At 39.0% G+C, this 23,973-nt stretch overlaps 1 protein-coding gene across 3 annotated transcripts in view; it reads left to right on the forward strand.

The window, feature by feature from the left end:
* The window catches only part of LPP (LIM domain containing preferred translocation partner in lipoma), a 625,613-nt gene that overhangs the window by 454,637 nt on the left and 147,003 nt on the right, over positions 1 to 23,973 (forward strand). For all 3 annotated transcript variants that reach the window (XM_024767394.1, XM_024767403.1, XM_024767412.1), the window contains one exon: positions 1,749 to 1,875. In XM_024767394.1, the coding sequence (XP_024623162.1) occupies positions 1,749 to 1,875 (127 nt within the window). The remainder of the gene's footprint in view (positions 1 to 1,748; positions 1,876 to 23,973) is intronic.

Below are 23,973 nucleotides of genomic sequence, written 5' to 3' on the forward strand. Positions count from 1 at the left end.
TCTGTCTTTCACCCTCACTAGACTCCAGTCCTTTCAAAGGCAAAGACTGTGTCAAAAACGTCTTTGTGTTCCTCCCTGATGCTTGCAGAGGGTACACAAAATAGGCACTGTAAGAACGTGTGCATAAACTAATGAGCAAAACAAATGTGAATGAGTCAAGAGCTTCTTTAACCCTCACACTAACTCAAGAGGGCACGCATTATTTGCAGTTTAGAGGAGGCCCTGAGATTAATGTTTAGGACAAACGAGTGAATCTAGGATGGGCTCTTATCCTGGCTTTATCCTAATTAACCCTGCCGGATCTTTTTGGGTGTCAATTTCTCTACCTCACAATGAGTAGATTGAGGTAATGATCCTGCAGATGCCAGATGAAAGATAATTAGAGAGAAAAGGCCAAATAGGTGCCGATCAACAATTCCACATATGTTTAGAAGGCATTTCGTGCCCTAGCCATAACACAAGTAATTAATACCCTTCTTAGTTGTTGAAATGTTGCTGGTAATAATAATGAAACTTTTGTACAAGGATTTGTTCTTCACATCCAAGAACTCATTTGGTATAGTGAAGATAACGGGTGAATGAATATGCAGCTTCAAGTCTTGTTGAACTGATTCTCGTAAACTATTCATGAAAGGAGAAACTCTTGGTCAACAATTTTAAGACCGCATAATATCAAGGCAGTGCATTCCCAGTGTCAGCTCTTCCCATTTGCCATGGGGGATAGCATCACTGATGTTTCTAAACCTTTAACAGTCTTTTTATTTTTAATACTTTGAAGATACTGGGGTGTAATATCGGAAGTGGTCAAAGTTATAATATAGGCAAAGGAAAATCTACCAAATTCCCTCTTACTTACATAGCACCAGCTATTTTACATCTGGCCTCTGGTCTTCCTTCTTTCTTTACATACTTTAGATTCTCGGTTGATCACCTCAAGCACCTGACATTTGGTTCCCTTGCGTTGCTTTAATTCAGGCACATCCGCCTATTTAACACCAATCTAGTGTTTACCGCTGCTGATTTACCTCCTCATTTGACATCTGGTGGTTTGCAGTGCAGGGGTGGTCTGGTGGGGTGGGGCAGGGGGGTTACTCAACCTCCTTAACTGGAACACAAGGCCCTTCACTTTGTGGACCCCATGTACCCAATAATATTCATCTCTTTTCTTATCTCAGACTTTATACATAGGAGTTCCTTATGCCACCTGGCTTCTTCCTCACCTGAATGTAAAAAAAACCTGCAACGTTTATGGTTCCTCTCCTTTAGCTGAATAAATCCTAGTCTGTGCTGATGCCTCTCCTCTGGAATTCTTCCTCTTCGGCCACGGGGGAGTCCCCTTTGTGCTCTGATTGTGTACTTTCTACAGTTGCTTTATCTTTAATTACTAGGGTGCCTATATCTCTTACTCGACCGTAAGCTCTGTAAGGAAAGAGACTCAGTTTCTTCAACTTCTTTTTATAAATCTACAACTGGCACACAGTGACTGCTTAGCAATTGTTGAATGAAACAGAGTCCTGTTCTTTGTAAACATGGATTTCTAAGCCTGAGAGATGGCTCATCTATATAAGGCAAGTGAATAAAGTAGTGCCCCCAAGGTCAGACACTGGGTAGCTGATAAAACCAATATTAAACCCAGGCCTCCTAACGGCCCCATCCAGTGCTTTTTCCTCTACAGTGCAAACACTACCTGATTGCCTTGGTTGATGTCTAGGTTGCACTTAAAGGAATCTGTGTTTTCTGCCTTTCAGAGTGGACAAACAGGATCCATGGGGCCTCCGGCTGTCCCTTCCTCCTTCCGCCCTGAAGATGAGCTCGAGCATCTGACCAAGAAGATGCTGTATGACATGGAAAATCCACCCGCCGATGAATACTTTGGTGAGTGGGGTCTAGGGCTGAGTTCTGAAGTAAAGGTTGTGTTCTGTTTTCCTTAATTAGTAATTAGGAATAGTACCGGCTCCACTGGTAAAAGCCTTGAGTCTGCATGTGTTGGAGCTGGTATGCATGTACACACACACCTGAGTGTTCTGGAAATTGCTTTGTGAGACTGCTGTAAATGGGATGTCTGTTTAGCTTGGACTAAAATTTCAGGGGTAATGCAGAGTTTCTTGAATACAAATTTGACTTTAAAAGTTATTTTTTGACAATTTTTAGCTTCTTATTAGGCAGAAATCGGGTTTCTGTGTTTGTGCAGGTCTCTCACTGATCTAAATGTTCATTTACAAAATGTGAAATCGGGTAGTATCTAAACTTTGTGCTTTCATTCCTTTCCCTATTTATGAAAAGTTGTTCCCTTTATATTTTTTTTAACTTCTCTCTCCAAACCTGTGAATAATTATCAGTGGTTAATCCATCCATTCCATTTTTGTAATGTGAATTTATGAATTATACACCAAGTATGAGGTGTTAAAGATACATAACCTATCCTCAGGGAGGTTGGAATTATTTAGAAAAGATAAGAAAAACAAACAATTGCTACTCTAGGTAGAAAGTTACGAGGCATAAGAGAGGCTTAGGTCAAGTGTTACAAAATGTAAAAGCTCTATTCATCGAGAACATCGGGAATGCTTTTGAGAAGAAGTGGTGGTTCTTGAACCTGGACTCAAAGCAGTGCCTTTCAGATTTTCTGTTTTCTCCCTAATCTGTTGGAGACCAATATTTCCATAGAGTACAATTAAAATTAGTTACTAAGAAAATGAAATAAACAATACAAAATGGAAGAATGAGTTTTGCCATTATTAGATTTAACAGGAATAAATTACTCTATTAAATTGCTATCATATTTTCTAAATACTGTCTGTGTCTGTACTTGTCTTATCGCAGAGTGTCTTAGTCAGATAGGAATCTGTAGATCATTCTGAGTAGCACTGCTTTTCAGGAATCTGGAGAGAGGATATTACATTTGGGGAGCAGTGGAAGCAAAGGCATAGAGGTGGAAAAATTGCGCGGGACTTCTACTTCTTCACATACTTCCTATTTTCATGTCTTCCCACTTGCTTCCTATTTGGGAATATGTAATGACAGGTAAACTGAGGGCACAAAGCCACATCATAAATGGACTGGGTTAAAATATGAAAAACGTGACATTTCTTTGTATGCAGGAGACAGTGTAGCTTAGCTAAAAGAGCACAGTAGTGGGGATAAAGAGTTCTGGTTCTGGTTCCTTTTCTGCCTTTTACCAGCTAAGCAATATTGGCCCGTTCCTCAACTGCCTCAATCCCATTTCCCACCTTGGTGAATCATAGGTGTGAAGCAACTGTGCTTTAGCATTTCTTTCATAGTAAGTTCTCTGTAGAAACAGCATTAATGCAGAGAAGTACATAAAGCTAAAAGTTAAATGTAAGTTGATAGAGATTAGCACAAATGCATAGAGAATAGTTAAAAGAAGTCTCTAGTTATATTAAAATATACTAAAAGTTTATCATGCTCTTGTCATTGACATGGGAGAAGGGCTTATATTGGAGCCTAAGGTAACTTTTTAAAAAAGCTTATTAAGAGTGAAAACTAAGGCCTCTGTATTAAGGTACACCAAGCAAAAAAAGCTAACATACCAAATATATATGCTTCCATTTTCACAGCAACAAAATAGATAGCAATAAAAAACATTGAACATAGATAGTAACTGTGTTAATGAGTATATATTAATCGCTCTGGGAGATCAATTAAATATTATCTTTGCCTTCAAGAACTGTCCTAGCTCTGCTACTCACTAGGTTAGACAACTTGAACAAATTGCTTATTCTCTACATCTTTTTGTTTTGCTTTATCTATAATGTGGAAATAATGGCTAGTTTATACTTTTGTAGTGAGTAGTGAATGAAATATTTATAGAAAGCACTTAGCCAAGTTCTTGGCATGTAGAATATGCTCAATAATCAAAGTTATCCCATGCTTTACTAAAGAAAACAAGATATGCCCATTAAAAAGCCATTAATAATACGTGATTTAAACTGAAGTTCCTAGCAAAAATAGAACATATGTCACCAGTTGGTAAATAATCATTGCCAAATGAGTGTTACAAACCATGAGAGAGAATGTGGAATAATGATAAGTTTTATTGAGTGCTTACAATATGGCAGCACTGTTACACAGTATGTACTTCATTAAGAATGAACTCATTTCATCCTTACAGAAAAAAATATAACCCTGTGAAGTAAATGCTATTATTATTTCCAGATTAGGAAATCAAGGCACAGAAATGTTAAGTAATCTGCCCAATACCAACAGCTAATAAGTTGCAGGACTGGATTAGAATCCAAACTCCAGGTCTATACTTTTTTTTTTTTCTTCTAAAACTTTTTCCACAGCTTTATTGAAGTAAACAAAGTCACATAATGAATGTATACAATTAGGTGGGTTTGGATGTATGTGTACGCTTATATGCCGTCACCACAGCCCAGGTAACAAACATACCCTTCACTTCCAGAGTTTAGTTCTGGACATTTAGGAAGGGTCTTATGGAGGAGATCAGCTTTGGACAGATGGAAAATAAGAGAAGGGCATTCTCTTCTAGGTAGATAGAATAAATAAAATAGAAATTGAGGCCAAGATTATGTAAGGAAAATTGCTTTATGTGGCAGATATCCACCAAGGGCCTATTATGTACAGGCTACTGTGCTAGGTAGGTGTTGGAGACATGTGGAGCTAGGGAGACGTGGGCCTTCCCTTTAAAGGAGCTTATAGTCTTATATAAGAGAGGATGTGTACAACGTTGTCGTGTTTAATCCTAACACAAGGCAGAAAGCGACAAGTAACTTATTTGAAGTTCAGCCAAAGTACTTTGAGAACTGAGAAGAAAGGAGAGAGAACATTATGAGGCAGGAATGGAAAAGTGTTTGTGAAGTGGATAGCCTTTTTAAAATTACGGTAATAGAGAGCTGGAAGTGCGATGATAGTAGAGAAGTGATGTCATTTCTGAGGAGTAGAATTTTAACATAATAGGCAATAAAATCATTGGAGTGAGGCACCCATGTGGGAAGGAACAAATTTTGGGAAATAAGGTGGGAGAGGTAGGCTGGGACCAATGACCTAAAGACTAGGGACTTTATCTTATACAATGAGTGCTGCACATTGAGATCAAAGGTTATGGGAACTGTTTCATGAAATGTGGTTAAGAATGTGGGTTCCAAAGCCAGTATGCCTTGGTTTGAATGCCAGCTCTACCTCTCACTGGCTAGATAAAAGCAGGAAGCAAAGGATGAGTTAACAGAACTATGGTTTACTGTTCTACTCAAACATTAAACATTTCCCGAACATGTTTTCTGTGTGCAAGGGACACCAAGCAGAGTCTCTGCCCTCAGGGGATTCACAAGTTCTGGGAAGGACAGGAGAGAGGCAGGCATGTAAGGAATGTCAGTGCAGCAAGGGGTGCAGCACTGTTTTGGGTCTGCCTGAGACACTAGGTGAGCATAGAAGACAGAGTTAAGTCTGAAGATGAGAGAAGGACGGCTACCTAATAATGTGTTTGCAACAGAAGGGCCTGACCCAAGGGAGATGAAGATGAGTCATCTCTTGTTCTCTATCAGAATTTTACCTGAGTTCCATTCTGGGCTGGAAATAGCATTGCTAATCACCACCTTAAAAGAACTTTTCACTCTTGTGTTAACATGCCCAGCCCCAACTCAACCCCCTCACTTTTTCTATCACTTTGCCTATTTAATGCTGGAATTTTCATTGACACTATAACTGATTTGCTGAAGGTCACTAAATGCTTTCATGTCAAAGATCTCCAACTAGATTATGAGCTGCACCAGTGAGTGAGAGGGAACAAAATGTAAATAAATGGTGTCAGTGGAATAGATTCCCCTGTGGTCATGTTCATTTTTTTCTGTGCAGCCCCTATTTTCTTTTTCCTTGAGTGGAATAATTCATGAATATATTTTTGTTTTGTTTTGTTTTTCATTATGGAGTTTCCCATTACTCTTAGCAGTTTTTCTTTGTTTGAAGAACTATAATTATGGCATGCTTCAAAGTAGGGGAGGAATATCAAAATGTCACCTCACAGGTGACTTAAGTCAAAGGAGAAAAGATACCTTCACAAATAGAGAGTTTGGAAACTTTCTTAATCCAAGTGATGAAACTTAGCATCACCAAAATGGGACAAACTGACATGTGCCAGCTGATACGATGTAGAAAGTACACACATCACCTGTGTAACATAGTCTTGCTGAAATATTTAACCTGAAATCCAACCATTAGGAAGTAGACAGATCCAAATGATGTGCCATTTTTCAAGACAATTGTCCTGAATTCTTTAAAACTGTCAAGATTAAAGAAAATGAAAAAAGACATGCCAGTCAAATGCAAGGCATGCATCTTGCGTGAATCTGGATCAAAAAACAAAGTATTGGGGCTTCCCTGGTGGCACAGTGGTTGAGAGTCCGCCTGCCGATGCAGGGGACACGGGTTCGTGCCCCGGTCTGGGAAGATCCTACATGCCGCGGAGCAGCTGGGCCCGTGAGCCATGGCTGCTGAGCCTGCGCGTCCGGAGCCTGTGCTCCGCAACGGGAGAGGCCACAACAGTGAGAGGCCCGCATACCGCAAAAAAACCCACAAAAAACAAAGTATTTAGGGCAAGTTTAGAGAAATTTAAATATGAACTATATATTAGATAATACATCAATGTTAATTTTATGGGGATGGTAATGGCATTGTGGTTATATAAGATAATATCCTTGTTTTTAGGAGCAAAATGTTGAAGTATTTAGGGTAAAGTGTCATGTCAGCAACTTATTTTGAAACAAGATAGATAGATGTAGAGATATTATGAGGAGGGCAGAATCGCTTCAGATTATAACTATGAGAGATACTATAACTGCACAGCTACAAAGGATACCCTTTCTCCCCCCAGGAGTATTGAAGCCTATCACAAGTGAATTGTCTTTTATTTTTGTACGTGCCGCATGGCATACGGGATCTTAGCTCTCCAACCAAGGATCGAACCTGCGCCCCCTGCAGTGGAAGCGCCAAGCCCTAACCACTGGACCACCAGGGAAACCCCACAAATGAATCATCTTAACACTCCCTTCTTGGGCAGGAGAAGTAGAGAGTCATTCCTATATCTTGTAAACTTGACTGTTTTAAAATTTCCCTTTCTTGTGTATCTGTTTCTTTATTTTCTACTGGACACATACCCTTTCTATTGTTGGTGAGATGATAACCATTGTGGTGGAAATGATGAAAGCTATATTTACTTAAAGCTCTACAAGTTTAAAAAGCCCACTCCCAGTCATGGTCTGACTCATATATCTGGCCATGAAGTTTTCATTTCTCTGATGAGGAAACAGAGATTCAGAGAGACTCAATGAGTTGTTCAAGTCACACAGCTATAAGTTTTAGGATTTCGACTTATTCTTCAGATCGCAAGTCCATTCTGATTCATTACCGTTACAAAAAGGCATAAACTGTTCCTGTAGGTGGCTATTCCTGCCTCATGTCATCCTTTACCTCCTGAAGTCATGATCTTTAAGTAGGAGACCAACTGTTCTGAGGGCGTCTGTAGCCCAGACTTCAGTGTCACTGGCAGTATACTTTGACTATCTTTAACTCCTGAATTAACTGATGTGACACTCAGCATAGGCTTTTTGCCATGGCTCAGATACATACTCTAGGGAGATAACCCACCTAATACCTCTGTATCAGCCATGTTAGCTGACTGTTGACCTTAAGGGAAAGCAAATCACTAAAAATCACTAAGAGCTATAGTGATTGTTTCCTCAAGTCATTTCTTGATAAAATATTACAAGCTGGAACATTCAATTGAGTCTCAGCTGATTTTTTTTTAATGATTTCTTCTGAAAATGTGCTAGTTTTAGTGCTTCCATGCCCTTCCTTTTACATCTTCATCAAAAATTGTATCTGTTGCATTGCAGTATTAGCTAAATGCCATAGCAGATGAATTGTAGTAGAGCAGTATGATAAGTCCAGATCTTTGAAGGGAAGATAGCCTCTCATGTTCTGAACATTTTTCATCTACTTGGACTTGAATTTTGGCTGTAGCAGATTCCTAAGTGTCTTTCCATTAGCAAGGGTGTACTTGAGTGGGCCTAGAATGCTGTGCTATAGGGGGAAGAGAGGAAATATAGAAGAAAGTTGAAGGTAAGGAGAAATTCTCATCTAATTCAGTTAACCAGGCAGTAGATCTTTAGTTCACATCATTTGCAAGGCTACAGGCCTTGGTTCAAGTGCTTGTATCTTGGAGCAACCTGTTTCCCTGGGCAACTAGAAAACTATGTTTCTACTAGAGGAGATTCTCAGTGCCAGGGGTAGATACATAGAAAGAACAAGGGGTGATGAACTATAAATTACTATAATTTAGGGTAAAGTTCAGATCTTAAAATAGGAGAGGGAGGATTTTTAAATTAGCTATTAAAATTAATGGGGGAGAAAGTTTTCGTTGCTAGAAAATTAGGGAGCTTACAGGGCTAGTGGCCAGCATTTGGAGCTTATACTTTTCAGATAGTTTTGAGGGAGAAATGTAAAGGAAAGTTGAGTTTGTCTCTAGATATCCCTGAGTCATGTCTGTGAATTTATGCAAGTGTTCTCCATGTTGGTTGGTATACCCAGAGCCTCTAAGTTTTGTGTTTTCATTCATTTTGAAAGAGAAAGCATGTTTTGTAGGTGAGAACCGTGTCTCAGTCTGTGGCCATGGCATGATTCTCTCCAAAATAGTGGTGTTCTGGCTGTACAGACCCTAAGGCAGAAGGCAACAATCTTGGAATACAGTATCTCTGGAAATGAACAATGTAATATATCTGAGGATGGACTGAAAATATCTACCAGCTTATTTTTAAGCAGGAAGCTGTAATCATCTTGGCAGTGTTTACGTGGTGTTGTCTTATTCCTTCTTCCAAAAAAAACCTGAAGTGTGTGAGTCTTAATATTGTTTAGTGAGCCATTTGAAGAATCCCTATGCCTTTAGAACAGCATTAGGTAAATTCTCTTCACAGAACTTGGCATTTATCTAAGAATTTTTTTGTTTATCTCTTGAGCATTGTCAGTGAGGCATATTGAGAGTTTTTGCATAAAGCCAGGAATTGGTTCTAGGGGAAGTAGGCTTTATTGCTTCAAAGGACAGGTGGACAGGGTGGAAGATATGAGGCAGTGGGGGCCCAGCATGTTTCAAGCCCTAAGAGAAGAAAGGCATGGAGGGGAATGTGCTACGAGTAATTTACTGATAAAACGACCTCACCATACTTGGTACTATGTATCTTCTCATTTGAGAGCAAGATGGAGGTCCAAAGGATGTTCGTGAGTAGAAGCAGAGTGCCCCAGACAATGGGGAAGATGGTTTATTTCTTTTCTATTTTAGTAAGACCAAAGGATAAGTGAACATGTCTAGAGGACTTGGACTAAGAGGCTTAGGAAACTGGAAACCACTATTTGAGCTACAGTTGAAGGAGTGGAGAATAGAAAGCTTGGAACCCTGAAAGCTATTGGAGAACTGCCATGTCGAAAAGGTACTAGACTTAATATGTGTTATTCCAAAGTTAGCTACAAAGGCAAGTGAGGGGAAGCTGGCAAATTTACATTCGGTATAATGAATTAACATGTTTAACAGACAGAAGAAATTTCTTGGAAGAGCATAAGCCAAAGCCCAGTAACCCCTTGTTGAGGAAGTGGTGAAAGGTACTCAAGCATTCAATGGACTATGAGATTAGATTTCAAAAATACTTGTCCAACTCTGATATTCAGTGACTTAGGCATCTCAACTTGCGTGGGAATCAAGCTCTTGCATCTAACGTCTAGTGCTAACCCCAGCTTATCATTATTATTACATGATTACAGCTAACATTTATATAGTGCTTTGTAAAGCACTTTTATACTTGTTATGTAATTTAATTTAAACTAGACAGCAGCCCTGCAAAGCAGACAGTGTGTTTATTTCCATTTGACATATGAAGAAACGGGATCTGTGTGATTAAGGGACGCCCCAATCCTCAGAGCCCTCTGCCACCCCTGCTACTCATAGATCCCATTAGCATCAGAATTACACAGGGGCCCAGGCCTACTGATCCCAGATCCTGTTCTCTTTCCACCCCATCATGCTCTCTTAGCACCATGTTGCTGGATTGGTCACAGATTATGAGATAAATCAGTGAACATACTCTGTGTTTTAGCTTCTTCGTCGGTAGGAGGAACAATGTGATTGCTTTGAAAAGTTTTTAGAGGGTTTCAACTGGCAAGTGCTAAGTAATTTGTATTTCATTGTTTTTATTATTTTGTGTCAAGGAAATGGTTTCCAAAGTGCTCCTGTCAATTACAAACTAGAAAGTGATTCCAAGTGGGAGCTGCCTTTAGTACAGATGGAACCTGAAACCGTAAGGATCTTATTTTCACAGAAAAATAACCTAATTAATTAAAAACCCCAAAACCACAATGGAAGAATAAGTAGAAAATAAGTGGTTTAGAGAAAAGGTGGTATTGATTTGGGGAAAAAAATGGATTTCTTGGTTTTATTTCTCTCTAGCTTTTTGTTTAAGGTCTCTGTGGGTCATGGGAATAGAATGTTTTCTATTAATGAGACATATTTGATGTATTTCCTTTTGTGATAGTGATTTCTGGTAAAATGTTTGCTTGGGGCAATATATGGTCACAGCACTAAATAAATAATAATCCTAAGCATTTTATGTGTTCTATCTTAGCACACATTAATTTTTAATTAATTTGGCTACATAGTGTGTTTTTAAGCATCGATTTGGAAACCTAGACTTGTAGTATCATAAAGAATAATTTAATCTTAGCAACTATCTAGGACAACCTTTCATGTTCCAGAAAACTAAAGCCCAAATGACTCGTTCGAGGTCATACAGCTGGGAGTGATTTGAACTCTATGGCCAAAATTTCCTTTCTGAACAAAGAATAGAAATTAGTCTCTGATGGTAAGAAGAGGAATGGCAGGGCTGTTCACAAAGGTGAGGGAGTGGGTTGGGCCTGCTATTTTTGTGAACCCAGACGTGGTGACACCTTATTCAAATTTGAGTTAAGAACACATTGCCCTTAAAAATGATAAAATAAAATGATAAAAACTTGTTAGAACCTTTGTACATATACTGTCCTTATCTCCTTGATTTTCAAATATAAATGAACTGAAGAGAAAGGTAGATCAGTGGAACAGGATAAAAAGCCCAGAGATAAACCCACACACATATGGACACCTTATCTTTGATAAAGGAGGCAGGAATGTACAGTGGAGAAAGGACAGCCTCTTCAATAAATGGTGCTGGGAGAACTGAAGAGATTGCCAATATCCTCTTTTCTCATACTCATCAAGTTACTTACTTGTAGTATTTATCATTTACCTCACTAGTATATAAGTCTGATTGAAGGTAGTTTTTGTTTAGTGCACTGCTGTGTCCCCATCTTTGGTCCTAGATCAATGCCTGGCACACAGGAGATATTTAATGTTTAATTAATTAATAAACCCATGAATAAAAATTGTGAGCAGACATTCCATACTCCTTGTGGCAGGACATGGTATAAACCACAGAGGGAAAATGCTTCATTTATTTAACACCTTATGGAACCTTAAAATGTTACAGCTAGAGGGAATCTTAAAGACTATCTAGGAGGGCTTCCCTGGTGGCTCAGTGGTTGAGAGTCCGCCTGCCGATGCAGGGGACACGGGTTTGTGCCCCGGTCCGGGAATATCTCACATGCCATGGAGCAGCTGGGCCCATGAGCCATGGCCGCTGGGCCTGTGCGTCCGGAGCCTGTGCTCTGCAGCAGGAGAGGCCACAACAGTGGGAGGCCCACATACCGCAAAAAAAAAAAAAAAAAAGACTATGTAGGAAAATCCTCTCATTTTTAGATATTGTGAAAATAAGGGAGTTTTCTCGGTTCACAAACTAATTAGTGACAGAGCCATGGATTGTAACTCAGACTTTCTCATTCCTTTTTTAAAATCACTTAAAGGCACTAGAGAATGTTTAAGGTAGAACAACACATGGTTGCTACGATCATTGAACTTCAGTCAAAATTAGGTTGATACCCTTGGACTTGATCTCTTTTCCATGTGTTTTCTTTGAAAATTAAAGATTGAAATTCATCAATGGATAGGTTACATAGTTAGGATTTTCTTTTTTAAGTTCTAAATCACATTTTCTCCCTTCTGGGATTCCTTTGTGGTCCTTGGTTCCCAAGACAATCTCTTACCTCCTCAATTTTCTTCTGTTCTAATCTAATTGGGTCAGATGGGCAGGGCATCACACGGAAAAAAAAAAAAACGTCCTTTCTCCATGTTTACATGTTTTTTCCCTAGCAACCAGTTATAAAAGATCATTCTCTTATATTACCACCCCTTCAAGGCTGGGAAGACTCACCCAGGATTGGTGTTTCATACATACAGCAGATACTCACTCATTCTGTTTCATTGGGATCACCCTTCTCTTTATCAAAGAATGAAAAAAAAGGTATAAAAGAGATTTTTACTTTATAATCAAACATCCTTTACCTAATAACTGTGGAAATAAGCTTGATGTCCTGAGAGAGAAAGAGCTGGCGGGGCACACAATGTGTATGGCAAAAGAAAGTTTCAACTTGTAGGTTGTCTGTGGTTGTGTACTGAGACATGCAGAGCTGAGACCCGAACCTACAAGTGCTAATTATGCATTTTCTGATCTTAAACACACAAATACAGATAACTGTGAACTCAACTCCCTTTCCTTTTCAAACCACGCTCCTTTCCCCCAACCTGAACTTTCCCCACAACTTTCTCTAAAACCAGATAATCATCTCCTTCCAGACTTTGAAGTGACATTAGAATTGTCAGAAGGCATAATTAATTGACTGTCAGCAAAGCCATTGTTTGAACATCTGCAGAGTTCTACTTGGTAGGCATCTGTTGTACTTTCAATTGAACGGATTCACTCATCTTCAGATATTTATTGAGTGCTTGCTATACACCAATCATTGAAGTGTGTGCTATGGGAGAGAAAAGAAATAAGGTAACATAATGACCAAGGAGAGAAAGCATTTGTTCAATCCTCTAGCACCAAGGGCTTTGATGGAAAACAGATTTCATGACTGGAAGTGGAAAATACACTCTTTTTCATCCAGGTTCAGGGGTTTTTGCCACTATTGCCAGCTGACCTGTGCCAGATAAAATGCCAGAGGAGTCCACCTATTGCTGGGATATAGAGAGACCTATTGGTGAAGCACTATTTGTGGACAGAGTCCTCAGCAAAGACAATTGAATGCTTTAAGAGAAAAGCAAGCGGAAAATATTGAAGGCCGATAAACTGGGAAATCCCACAAGCAGGTCCAAATTAATGACCTTATCCTGATTTTCTTCCTAATTCTCACTCTGATGTCAGTCATGTTACATTAAATTCTCCCAGTTTCATTAAAGCACTGCACAGTTCTGATCTCAGTCCCCGTTTGGTTCTCTGACTATCAAAATTTCAATTTATATCAGTCCTGGACCTGGCTCCACGCCTATGTGGAAATGAACATCATTTGTTAAAATTCAACAAGAAAGAACAGAAACACTGTGCAGGAGTGACTTGTTGAAGGAGGCTAAGATGATACAGTAGGCAGGAGGTAATTGAAAACAGTTACTAACATCTACTGTCTCGCTCTCCACACACTCACACTCACAACACTCACAGACACATTCACACACGCACTCTCACACAGACACACACTCACAGAGACACACACAGACACACAGACACTCACACAGACTCACACACACACACACACTCACACACTCACACACACACACACACACCATTCAGCCCTAGGACCATGGCACAGTTAGAGAGCTGGCTATAAATCTTCCAACTTGAAAGCTTCCCATTCTTTGGTCATTGGAGGCCACCTTCGTAATTTTCACCACATATGCAAACCATTTGTACTATTATTTGCCTAACATTTTTGTTCAAATCAATTCATTTATTTTTTAACCTATTTTATCTTCATTCATGTCAATAATATCCATAATTTGATTTTATGGATTAAAGTACTTGTTGCTTTTTTTCCCCTAAAAGGCATGAAACTAAATACCATAATTAAATTTAAAATGTTCATCCATGAACCCTCCAATGTTCAAAATACTGAGAAATGTGTGTATAACTCAACCAGAAGATAAATTGATGGAATATTATGGTGAAATGATGTCAAAGGTTACCCATTGAGTTAAGTTTTACTAAAAAAAAATTTTTTTTTATACCCAGCATCATCATGTTATCATGAGAGGCCGTGTAGTGGTGTAAAGAGCCAGGTATCAAGTAACCAGAGGCCAGATTCTGGGCCAGTCACTGTCCCACAATCTTGCTGTGACATATTAGGCCAGCCCCTTTTCCACGGACCTCATCTCTCATAGACTTCATGATCTCTTGGGATCCTTTGGCCTTTTAATTTACTTACCTCAAATACTTTTTGTATATTGTCCTCTATACACCATTAAAACATAAGTGGGTAGGAAAATAGCTGCCCTACGTAGAATTACAACATTGCTTGCTTCAGAAGAATTGGAAAAGAAACCCAAGAATTATATTTCCTAGACTGTTTTATACTCTGCTCAGTATTGTTCCTCATTTCCTAAGATATACGAGAAGGTTCACATCATTTGAAGTAGCTTTAAATGTCAGTTAACAAACATAAACTAAGATTGTAGAACATAAGGAACACTGTGTACTGAGTTGGATATTCTAGCATCACTGTTTAAGGATTTTCCTGGTTTAATATGTTGTTCACTAATGATACTTTGTATACATAAATAATATTAATATTAGTAACCATGAATGTGATCATGGTCTTCAGTGTATAATATAGCATTGTCATAAAAATAAATAATTCATCTTTTGTTACATGGCATAGTGACACCAAAACTGGACTTGGAGTCAGGAAGTCCAGGTATCTTCTCTGCGTGACATTGGTGACATTTGACGTTTGCAATGTGCTTTAGAACATATTATGCATTATTTGAAAACATTTTTTTAAACAGTTTTAGGATTAGAGAGAAATCAGCTTAAACAAGGACCAGTTAAGAGATGGAACCAAATTCTTAATGTAGGTTTTCTGGATTAAATTACATGTCCTTTAAGCAACTTTATATAACCTCTCAAGCTTTTTGAATTTCAGTTATTTCACCTATTAATAAAGGTTATCCTATCTATTTTATATAATTATTGTGAGGACCAAGTTAAAGAAATAGATGTGAAAATGTATTCTAAGCCATAACAAATCAAATATTTAAGAGATGTCAGTATTGCTTCCCAGTGCAGCATCTAGCTTGATTTATGCCGCTTACGATTAGTGTGTAATAATCAGCCGCTCTGAATTTTTAATGTCACTGTTTATCTCTATTTAAATTAACACTTTGAATTTTCTTATGATGTTCTCTTGTTATTGGAATATCATTACAAAAAATGTTTTTTAGTCATTGTGTGTGAGAAAGCAACACGCAGACATACCACAGTGTTCTCATTTGCTGAGCAAACTACTCTTGCTTTTTAATGTGGAATGAAGAAGAACTAATTGAAAGGAGACAAAAATGAATTTTGACTCAGATTGTGCAGGATGAATCATAACCCACTTTCTCATCTGAGATGTGAAGAAAAAATAAATTAAAATAAAGCCAGCCACCACACAGCTTTACTGTCAGTGTCAGCAGAATCAGTATAGAGTGTTTTTCCACAGAACAAAGAGTGTATTACTACTAGGCTAAGAATTTCAGGTAGTAGAAAACATGGTTAATTTTTTCTTTGCTGTTTTTTTTTTTTCCTGCTTTGTTTAAAGCATTCCGATCAGGAGAGTTTGGGACTCATCAGAAGTTGTCCAAAACATTCAGAAATGTACCTGTGATCTCTATTGAACAATTAGAGGCCAATCAGAGATGGGACAAGCTTGGACCACATCTGATCCCAGTTTCCCTTGTCAGATCAGTAGGGAGCAGGGAGACAGCAAAATAACAGAAACTTGGCCGGGGTAGAATTGCTGCTTCCTTGAACTTAACTTACTTAGGTTATTGATATGAATGATTAAAGAAAAATGAAGACTTTGTCCTGCTGGAGTCCAGGATTCAGATGTATAATCCACCTTACTTGGAAATTTAGCTTTTTTAAAAAAGGGTTTGGCACAGATAGAAAGGCACTGTAACCTACCCTAGGATATAGTCTCCAATTTCTAAGTCAGCATTAATTTCATTTAAATTTTTGTTACTGTTGTATTTTATTCATAATTCTTACGGCCTTTATTTCTCATCTCTATATACATACACACATGTGTGTATATGTTATATATACTATGTAATATACATAATATATGTTTATATGTCTATACCTTCTACCTTACTGTAAGATCATTGTGAAGAAAGACCACCTCTTCCTTATCTTGCTCTTCCCTGAAGATCACCACAAGGAGATAGAGCTAGATGAGTTCTTAAATCTCTCTGTGCCCCTCCATCAAGACTTTTGCTTGCAGTAGAGTTTCTGTAGTCTGACTTGATTCTAAATATCCCCACTAATGGTTCTGTTGACAATTAGACTAGCATGCACTGAGCACTTACTATATACTACAAGTTTTGTAGGCATTATAAATATTTCTTGACTATAACCCTGTGAGGTGTAGGCATTGTTCTTTTCCAGATGAGAAAACTGAACCAAAAAGAAGGTAAATAATTTGCCCAGGGTCTAGTAATTATTGGAGTTGTGATTTGAACCCAGAGTCTGCCTCCTAACCACTGTATGTACTTTGTCAATGACTATAGCTTGCAGAAGGGCAGCTAACTAGGCCTGGCAGAAGATTGGGCCACAAAGCCTGTGCTCATCATATGACTTTTCTGCCAAATTCCATTCTATTTCTCCCTCTGCTTCTCCTGGGGGACTTTTTTTAGTATGATTTGATTTCCTCTGATTGAAGAGTCCCACAACTGGCCAGGCAGCAGATAGAAATCCCTGCATGCCATCATTCTGTTTGCAGTCTACCAGATGTCTTCAGGGATACCGTCTTGGCTCCACTACAAGGATAATAGTGCCCATGTGTGCTACTTACTCCAGACAATGTAAGACAAGTGCTGAATGTAAAACTATTTTTGTTAGCACTTGAAATATACATTTCTATTCCTCTGTTCCCTCTTGAAATCGAAACCTGGTTCTTGTGATCTTAACATTATCTAAATCCAGAAAGTCCCTTCTCCCAATGCTTCATCCCAATCCAGTGAAGCTTTCTTTCACACGTGGAAATAGTTACTTTTAACTTTCAGCAATCCATCTGCAGTGGCATCTTCTAATCTAGTGAGCCTTAGAAAAAGCCAAGTGCAGTCTCACTGTCAAAGCAGAAATGAGAGACAGCAAGGAGAAGGGAACTTACCTTGAAAATAAGGTCACCCTATTGACATATCATCAGGTAGAAGAGTTCTGTGCACTAGCTAGCAATTGGCTCACTCAGTCGGAAGTTGATGCTATTTTAGGCTGTCAGCAGGAGTGTCAACGTATCTGTGAATTTTGGCATTTTATTTCATTAAGATGGTTCAGGAAGCCAGACACTGATTAACTGATTCTTCGACTTAGTTCCCACTCCTAATTTTGGATGTGTGTTGTCTTCAGGAAGCTGTTGTGATACCCTGATGCTAAAGAAAACTCCTCTTGTGCTTCTAAAGCAATCCTGGGAACAGTCTACCCCACATCCTACTATCCTGGCATCTCCCCTGCTCTACATCTCTGGTCACAGGTGGTGTGGGGATACTCCATTGCTCTGGTTCTCCTCTGGCCGACCAAGGAAATACAACTCAGGTGTGTGCATCCGGTTACCTTCCACCGTGTGTCTGTCATAGCAGCATTCTCACTGATACATTAGGTTCAAGGTGGATTTTCATTTGGAGATCACGTAAGAAGATACCTATGGAAGGAATGGCCTCAGCACTGCAGTTACTGTCAAAGTCAAGAGATACCTTAGACAGGCCAGAAGATGTGTTTAGGTAAGACTAGGAAAATTCTAAACTTTGTCTCCTCGGTAAGGATTTGGGATCTGATTTGTTTATAAACATGCTTTTAAATGAGAAGGATAAGGATTTCTAGATAGGACATTTATGGTATTTGTTCGTTTCTTTATTCAGTAGTTGTTGACGGCCTACTATGTGCCAAGCACTGTGTTAATTTCCATTAAACATTAGTCTACAAAAGAGAAACAGAAGTTTTAAAAATAACTGAATTACAATATGATAAATGTATTACTGGAGTTAGGTGAAGAGTCTTATGGGAGGAAAAAAGTTAGAATGGCTTAGTGTGATTGGAAAAGTGGGGAAAGGTTTTCCAGCATAGGTGATGTCGGGGCTGAATGTGGTGTAATTTCCCAGGTAAACCATGAATTTAAGGCCATTTCAGACAAACGATTCAGTGGATACAAAGAGACCAAAAGAGGATTACAAAAAGTGCAGAATGACTAGGGTAATGTAGTGGGGAAATGAGGCTAAAAGGATGATCAGTGGTCAGATCAAAAGGGGTTTTTGTTTCCTGCTAAAGAGTCTAGAGTCTGTCCTGAAGGCCCTGAGGATCCATGAAGGATTTACACAAGGGAACAACATGATCTGATAGACGTTGATTAAAGATCATGCTGGGTACCGCTGGGGAGACTGGCGTCGAACAGGAGGTGATTTGGGTGACTGAAGGTCATTTGCCTCAGCCTATGGGGATAATACAGAGCCTGAGCCAAGGCAGTCATGTTGTGACAGTTCAGGGGAGAGTAAGAGGGATGCGTCGAGGCTTATTCCTGAGCTTCTGTATTCGGTGGCTAATGACATTAAGTGAGGTGAGAAAACAGAAGAAGTTCAATAATGACGTGCCTTCAGCCCCCCAAGATCCTCCTTATCCGGAAGCAATGTAGTTCTATTTGTCGGTGCTTATTGAGCACCTACTGTGTGCAGGCACTGTTGTAGGCATTGACACAAAGCAGGGGTAAAACAGACGTAAACATAAAGCCTCTGTTATGGGCTTCCATTTTAGTAAGGAAAGACAGCACATAAATAAGTCAAATACATCCTATGTCAGATGGTGATGTATCCTGTAGAGAAAAATTGAGCAGAAGAAGGGGGACAGTGAATGTAACATTCCTCTTGCTGGTGAAATCTGGTCTGCCTAATTTTGTTTCCTTTTCATTTGTGTTTTATAAATTTTTATTTCTCCTAAACAAAGGAAATAAATAGCAACATAAACATTTACAAACACAGAAATGTAGACTCAATGGTTTGTGTTGTCAACATAACACATGCCAAGAAAAACAAAAGAAAACAGCAGCTGAAAAAGTAAATATAGGGCTTCCCTGGTGGCGCAGTAGTTGAGAGTCCGCCTGCCGATGCAGGGGACACGGGTTCGTGCCCCGGTCTGGGAAGATCCCACATGCCACGGAGCAGCTGGGCCCGTGAGCCATGGCTGCTGAGCCTGTGCGTCCGGAGCCTGTGCTCCGCAGCGGGAGAGGCCACAACAGTGAGAGGCCCACGTACCGCAAAAAAAAAAAAGTAAATATATATTTTTTTAAAGTAAAAAAATGGAGGCTCTCTCAGACACTAATCCTTGTCATTCAAAATGCTGGATAGTATGAATTAGAGTTTCACAGAAAGGAGAGAGATAATATTTGAACCAGGATAATAATTCTGATATTTTAATGCTAGAGAACCTTGGATTTAATCCACATCTTTTAGTTTAGACAGAGAAAGAAAATAGCTTATTTGAGGACACCCAGGTAGGTCTAGAATTTAGGTTTCCTAGCAGTTCATCGAGAACTCCTACCATTATCCACTGGACCAGACAGGCCCAAAGCTTGGGTTCTGGGATCCGGCTTCTGGGTTTCAATTTCCCCTTTGCCTCACTGGCCTTAAGGAATTTTTACCTCTCTGCATCAGTTTCCTCATTTGCAAAATAGGGATGATTATAATAGTATTTATGAGAGTGTTTTTAGGATTAAAGTTAATATTAATACATGTAAATTACTCACAGCAGTGCCTGACACACAGTTACTGTTCAGAAAAATGTTCACTATATTATTACAATACTAAGGGTATTAGAACATTATGATATAGCTTATGTAGGCTTTGTGTGTTTGGGTATAAACTTGAAGCCAGTCTGCGATGATGGCCACACATAAGATCTTCTGGAATTTCCAGTTAATATAATAAAATATTAACAAGTTCCTTTGGGTCACTGAGTAAATATAGAACACATTAAAATAACTTTGATATTCAGTTCCTTCACATTAGTTCTAGACAGTTCATTCTAGAACTGAGTTATATGAGATTCTAAACCAGAAATGGAACCCTAGCCTTTAAAGACAAGAATACGTCGGGATCCATTTATGTACATCTAGCACAGATTGGCCTCATAACTGTTGACAGCCATTTAATAAGTACTGACTATGTTCCAAGCACCATGCTTGAATGTTTTACATAGTTGATCATACTTAATCCCATTGCAGGGAGGCATTTGTATCTGGATTTTACAGATGAGAACATTCAGTCCAAAGGCAGTTCAGTACCTTGTCCAAGGTCACACAAATAAGATAGTAAGAGGCACAGACTAAATTTTCATAAACCAGTCCATTCTTGTTTGTTCAGCACATGCCTTTTTAATGATGATACTTTTTCTTAAGTAGTTACTTATGCTGCAGGCAGTCTGCATTTTACACTATTGTCCTTTCTGTGCCATTCATACTATTCATTCATAAAATTATAAAATCATAGGTTGTTTTTGCTGGCAGGATCTGGAGGGAGTTTCCTGGTTCTCAACTTGAAGACTGAGAATCACCTGAGGGAACTTTATCACTAAACCTACACACCCACACACACCTACCTTATACATACATTGTGATTCTGACATAATCTTAGGCCCACCTCCACTGAGAAAATGCTATTACTCTGAGAAAATTTAGCTGATGGAGTGTGCCATTGTCCCCAGGTGGTGGAAAGAAAAAAAAGGGGGGGTGGCTTGAGAATTACTGATAAATTTTCCTGTAGTGAAAATTGAGAATCAGAGACTGACAGTAACTTCCCCAAGATCACAGCTCATTTATTTCACATCTACCTGTAGAACCTGGGCCCTCTGACTTTCGGTATTAGGCAATTTTCCTGTTTAGTCCTCAAAACTGCCTTTGTGGAATGCACTATGCCCTCCTTGATAGTTCTAGAGGAATATAAGGCAAAACAAAGGGAGTGATTAATTTGCCCAAGTTCCCATAACAAATCAGTTGGTCAGGAGAGGATGAGTTTGATATATTATGCTGTTCTCCACCTATTCACTTGGTTCTAGTAAAGTAACAGCTCATCAATATGGAATGCACATTTTCATAATAGTAGGTTTGTGGGTTGCATAGCTTTTTTTGTGTGTTTTCAATTTCTGTTCCTTTGATAACAGAATAAATAGCAGAGATGACAAAACTCAGAAGGAGAATTATCTCCTAGATTTTCTGTGATCTTTCTTCTCTAGTGAATCAGTATATCTAGTAATGACACAGTAGATTCTAAGGTTATTTGGCTTGTTTGTTAAGTAGATATTTATTGAGAGCCTACCATATGTCCATCGCTGACCTAGGTGGGTTGAATCAAGAGTTGTTATAAATCTTTTCTGGGGGGTGGGAAATGTGCTATAAATAATTAAATTCAGAAATCTCTGCTCCCAAGAGATTGGTAGACTACTAGAGGTTAAAGAGTCAAAAATATATAATAATCCTTTTACCATGTGATAAATGTTATGAAGGAGCTTTGCGCATGTGGCTATGAGAATGTCTGGAGGTCTGTGGGTGAGTGCGGAGATTACTGGGTGATACCTGAGCCAAGTCTTCAAGGGGGAACAGAATTTTTCCAAGTAGAAAAGGAGAGGAAAAAATAGCATGTTCAAAAGAATAGAGGTAGGAAAGCAGGATGTACAGGGGAACAGGAAGCATTACAGACTTCATATCAGAAGCTCCCTAGGACTAAAGCAAAGTTGAATTGGGGGAAGTCTTGGGACATGGGAGTATAGAGAACCTGAGGTGCAGTGGTGAAAGATCAGGTGTGATGTCATAGAAAGGAACTTTTGTATCTTTTTTGTGGAAAAATGGGAAATTGTTGACTATTGTTAAACAGAGGGCAATATCAGATTAGTGATTTATAAAAAATTGAGGGGATAGCCACTTCTATTGCCATGTAACACTACTAGTGGCCTAGATAACTTTATAGAGCCAGTTCACAAGGGATAATGAAGCTGGAGATTTCATGAGAACAGATTTAAGTGACTTGTGGAGTGAGAAAAAAGAAATGGCTATCTCTTTACTCAGTTCAAAACAGGAAGTGCCTAGGTATGCAAAAATGCAAATCGAGGAAACTGTGTTCTTGGTGTGTTTTGTGTGTATTCTGCTTTTTGCACATCAGCGATACTGCTGCTGAGTACTGCTATGTGAATAATTCACCAGATTCAACTGTTGGAGGACCAGCAGATTTTAAAAGTGATCATATGAACCTACAAATTTAAAGATGATTCTCAACTTTCAAACAATACACAGATCCTCAGAAAATCATTATGTGTGTGTATGTGCGTGTGTGTTATTTGTGCTGGTCCTACCTTCAAGCAGAAAACATTTCAAGGTCTGGATTCCTCCTTAAGAATTTAAAATAGATGTAGTGTTTAGCATAGAAAGAACCTTGAAGTCATCTCCTAATTCTGTCATTTTTTTGATAAAGAAAATGATGTCCAGAGAGAAGTAGTAGTCCAAGCCACAGCCACCAAGTAGCAGTGCCCAGGTTAAAACTTGGTTCTTTCCATTATTATAAATTCATTATAAAAATGGAAACCTCACTTCTTTTTGTATCATTTATTTGCAAAGTTTTTGGTAGTTATGGATTGAGTGAGTTATCCTAAGGTAACAGATATCTTGGTACTCATTTGTAAATGTAGAAACAATAAGAAAAGAATATCTGAGGAATTTGGTAAGGAAGTGTGATTGGATTTATCATAGCAACCTTAGTTCAAATCATCTTTCACAAGGGGAAGAAGGTAGGGCATGGGTAAGCAAAACATGAGGGCTTCTCCTCCCTTCTTCATTCTCAAATTGGTTTGATGTGACATGAAAGGGTATTTTATCAACTATAAAGTATTGTGTCAGAACTAGTTTATGAGGCCTGTATTCATTTTCTATTGCTCCTATAACAAATTACCAAAAACATAGGGACTTAAAACAATGCACATTTATTATCTTACAGTTCTGTAGGTCACAAGTTTAACATGAGTCTCAGTGGGCTAAATTCAACATGTTAGCAGGGCTCCATTCTTTTCTGGAGGCTCCAGGAGAGAATCCTCCTTGCCTTTTCCAACTTCTAGAGGTTGCTCACATTCCTTAACCTGTGGCCCCCTTCTTCCATCTTCAAAGCCTGCAACATAGCATCACTGATCATTTCTCCATAGTCAAGTCTCTTTTGACCGCAACTGGGAACGCTCTGATTTTAAGACCTCTGAGATTAGATTGGGCCTACCTAGGTAGGCTCCGCTCTGCTATATTCTGGAAGAGTTTGAGAAGGATAGGTGTTAGCTCTTCTCTAAATGTTTGATAGAATTCACCTGTGAAACCATCTGGTCCTGGGCTTTTGATTGTTGGAAGATGTTTAATCACAGTTTCAATTTCAGTGCTTGTGATAGGATGGACCCAGAGTCTGTCATACAGAGTGAAGTAAGTCAGAAAGAGAAAGACAAATTCCATATTCTAACACATATATATGGAATCTAAAAAACAAACCAAAAAAATGATCATGAAGAACCTAGGGGCAAGGTGGGAATAAAGACGCAGACCTAGTAGAGAATGGACTTGAGGATAAGGGGAGGGGGAATTGTAACTTGGGACAAAGTGAGAGAGTGACATGGACATATATACACTACCAAATGTAAAATAGATAGCTAGTTGGGAGCAGCTGCATAGCACAGGGAGATCAGCTCGGTGCTTTGTGACCACCTAGAGGGGTGGGTTAGGGAGGGTGGGAGGGAGGGAGACGCAAGCGGGAAGAGATATGGGGATATA

Source organism: Neophocaena asiaeorientalis, unplaced genomic scaffold, assembly GCF_003031525.2.
Source record: "Neophocaena asiaeorientalis asiaeorientalis breed wild unplaced genomic scaffold, Neophocaena_asiaeorientalis_V1.1 scaffold225, whole genome shotgun sequence".
Lineage (NCBI taxonomy): Eukaryota > Metazoa > Chordata > Mammalia > Artiodactyla > Phocoenidae > Neophocaena > Neophocaena asiaeorientalis.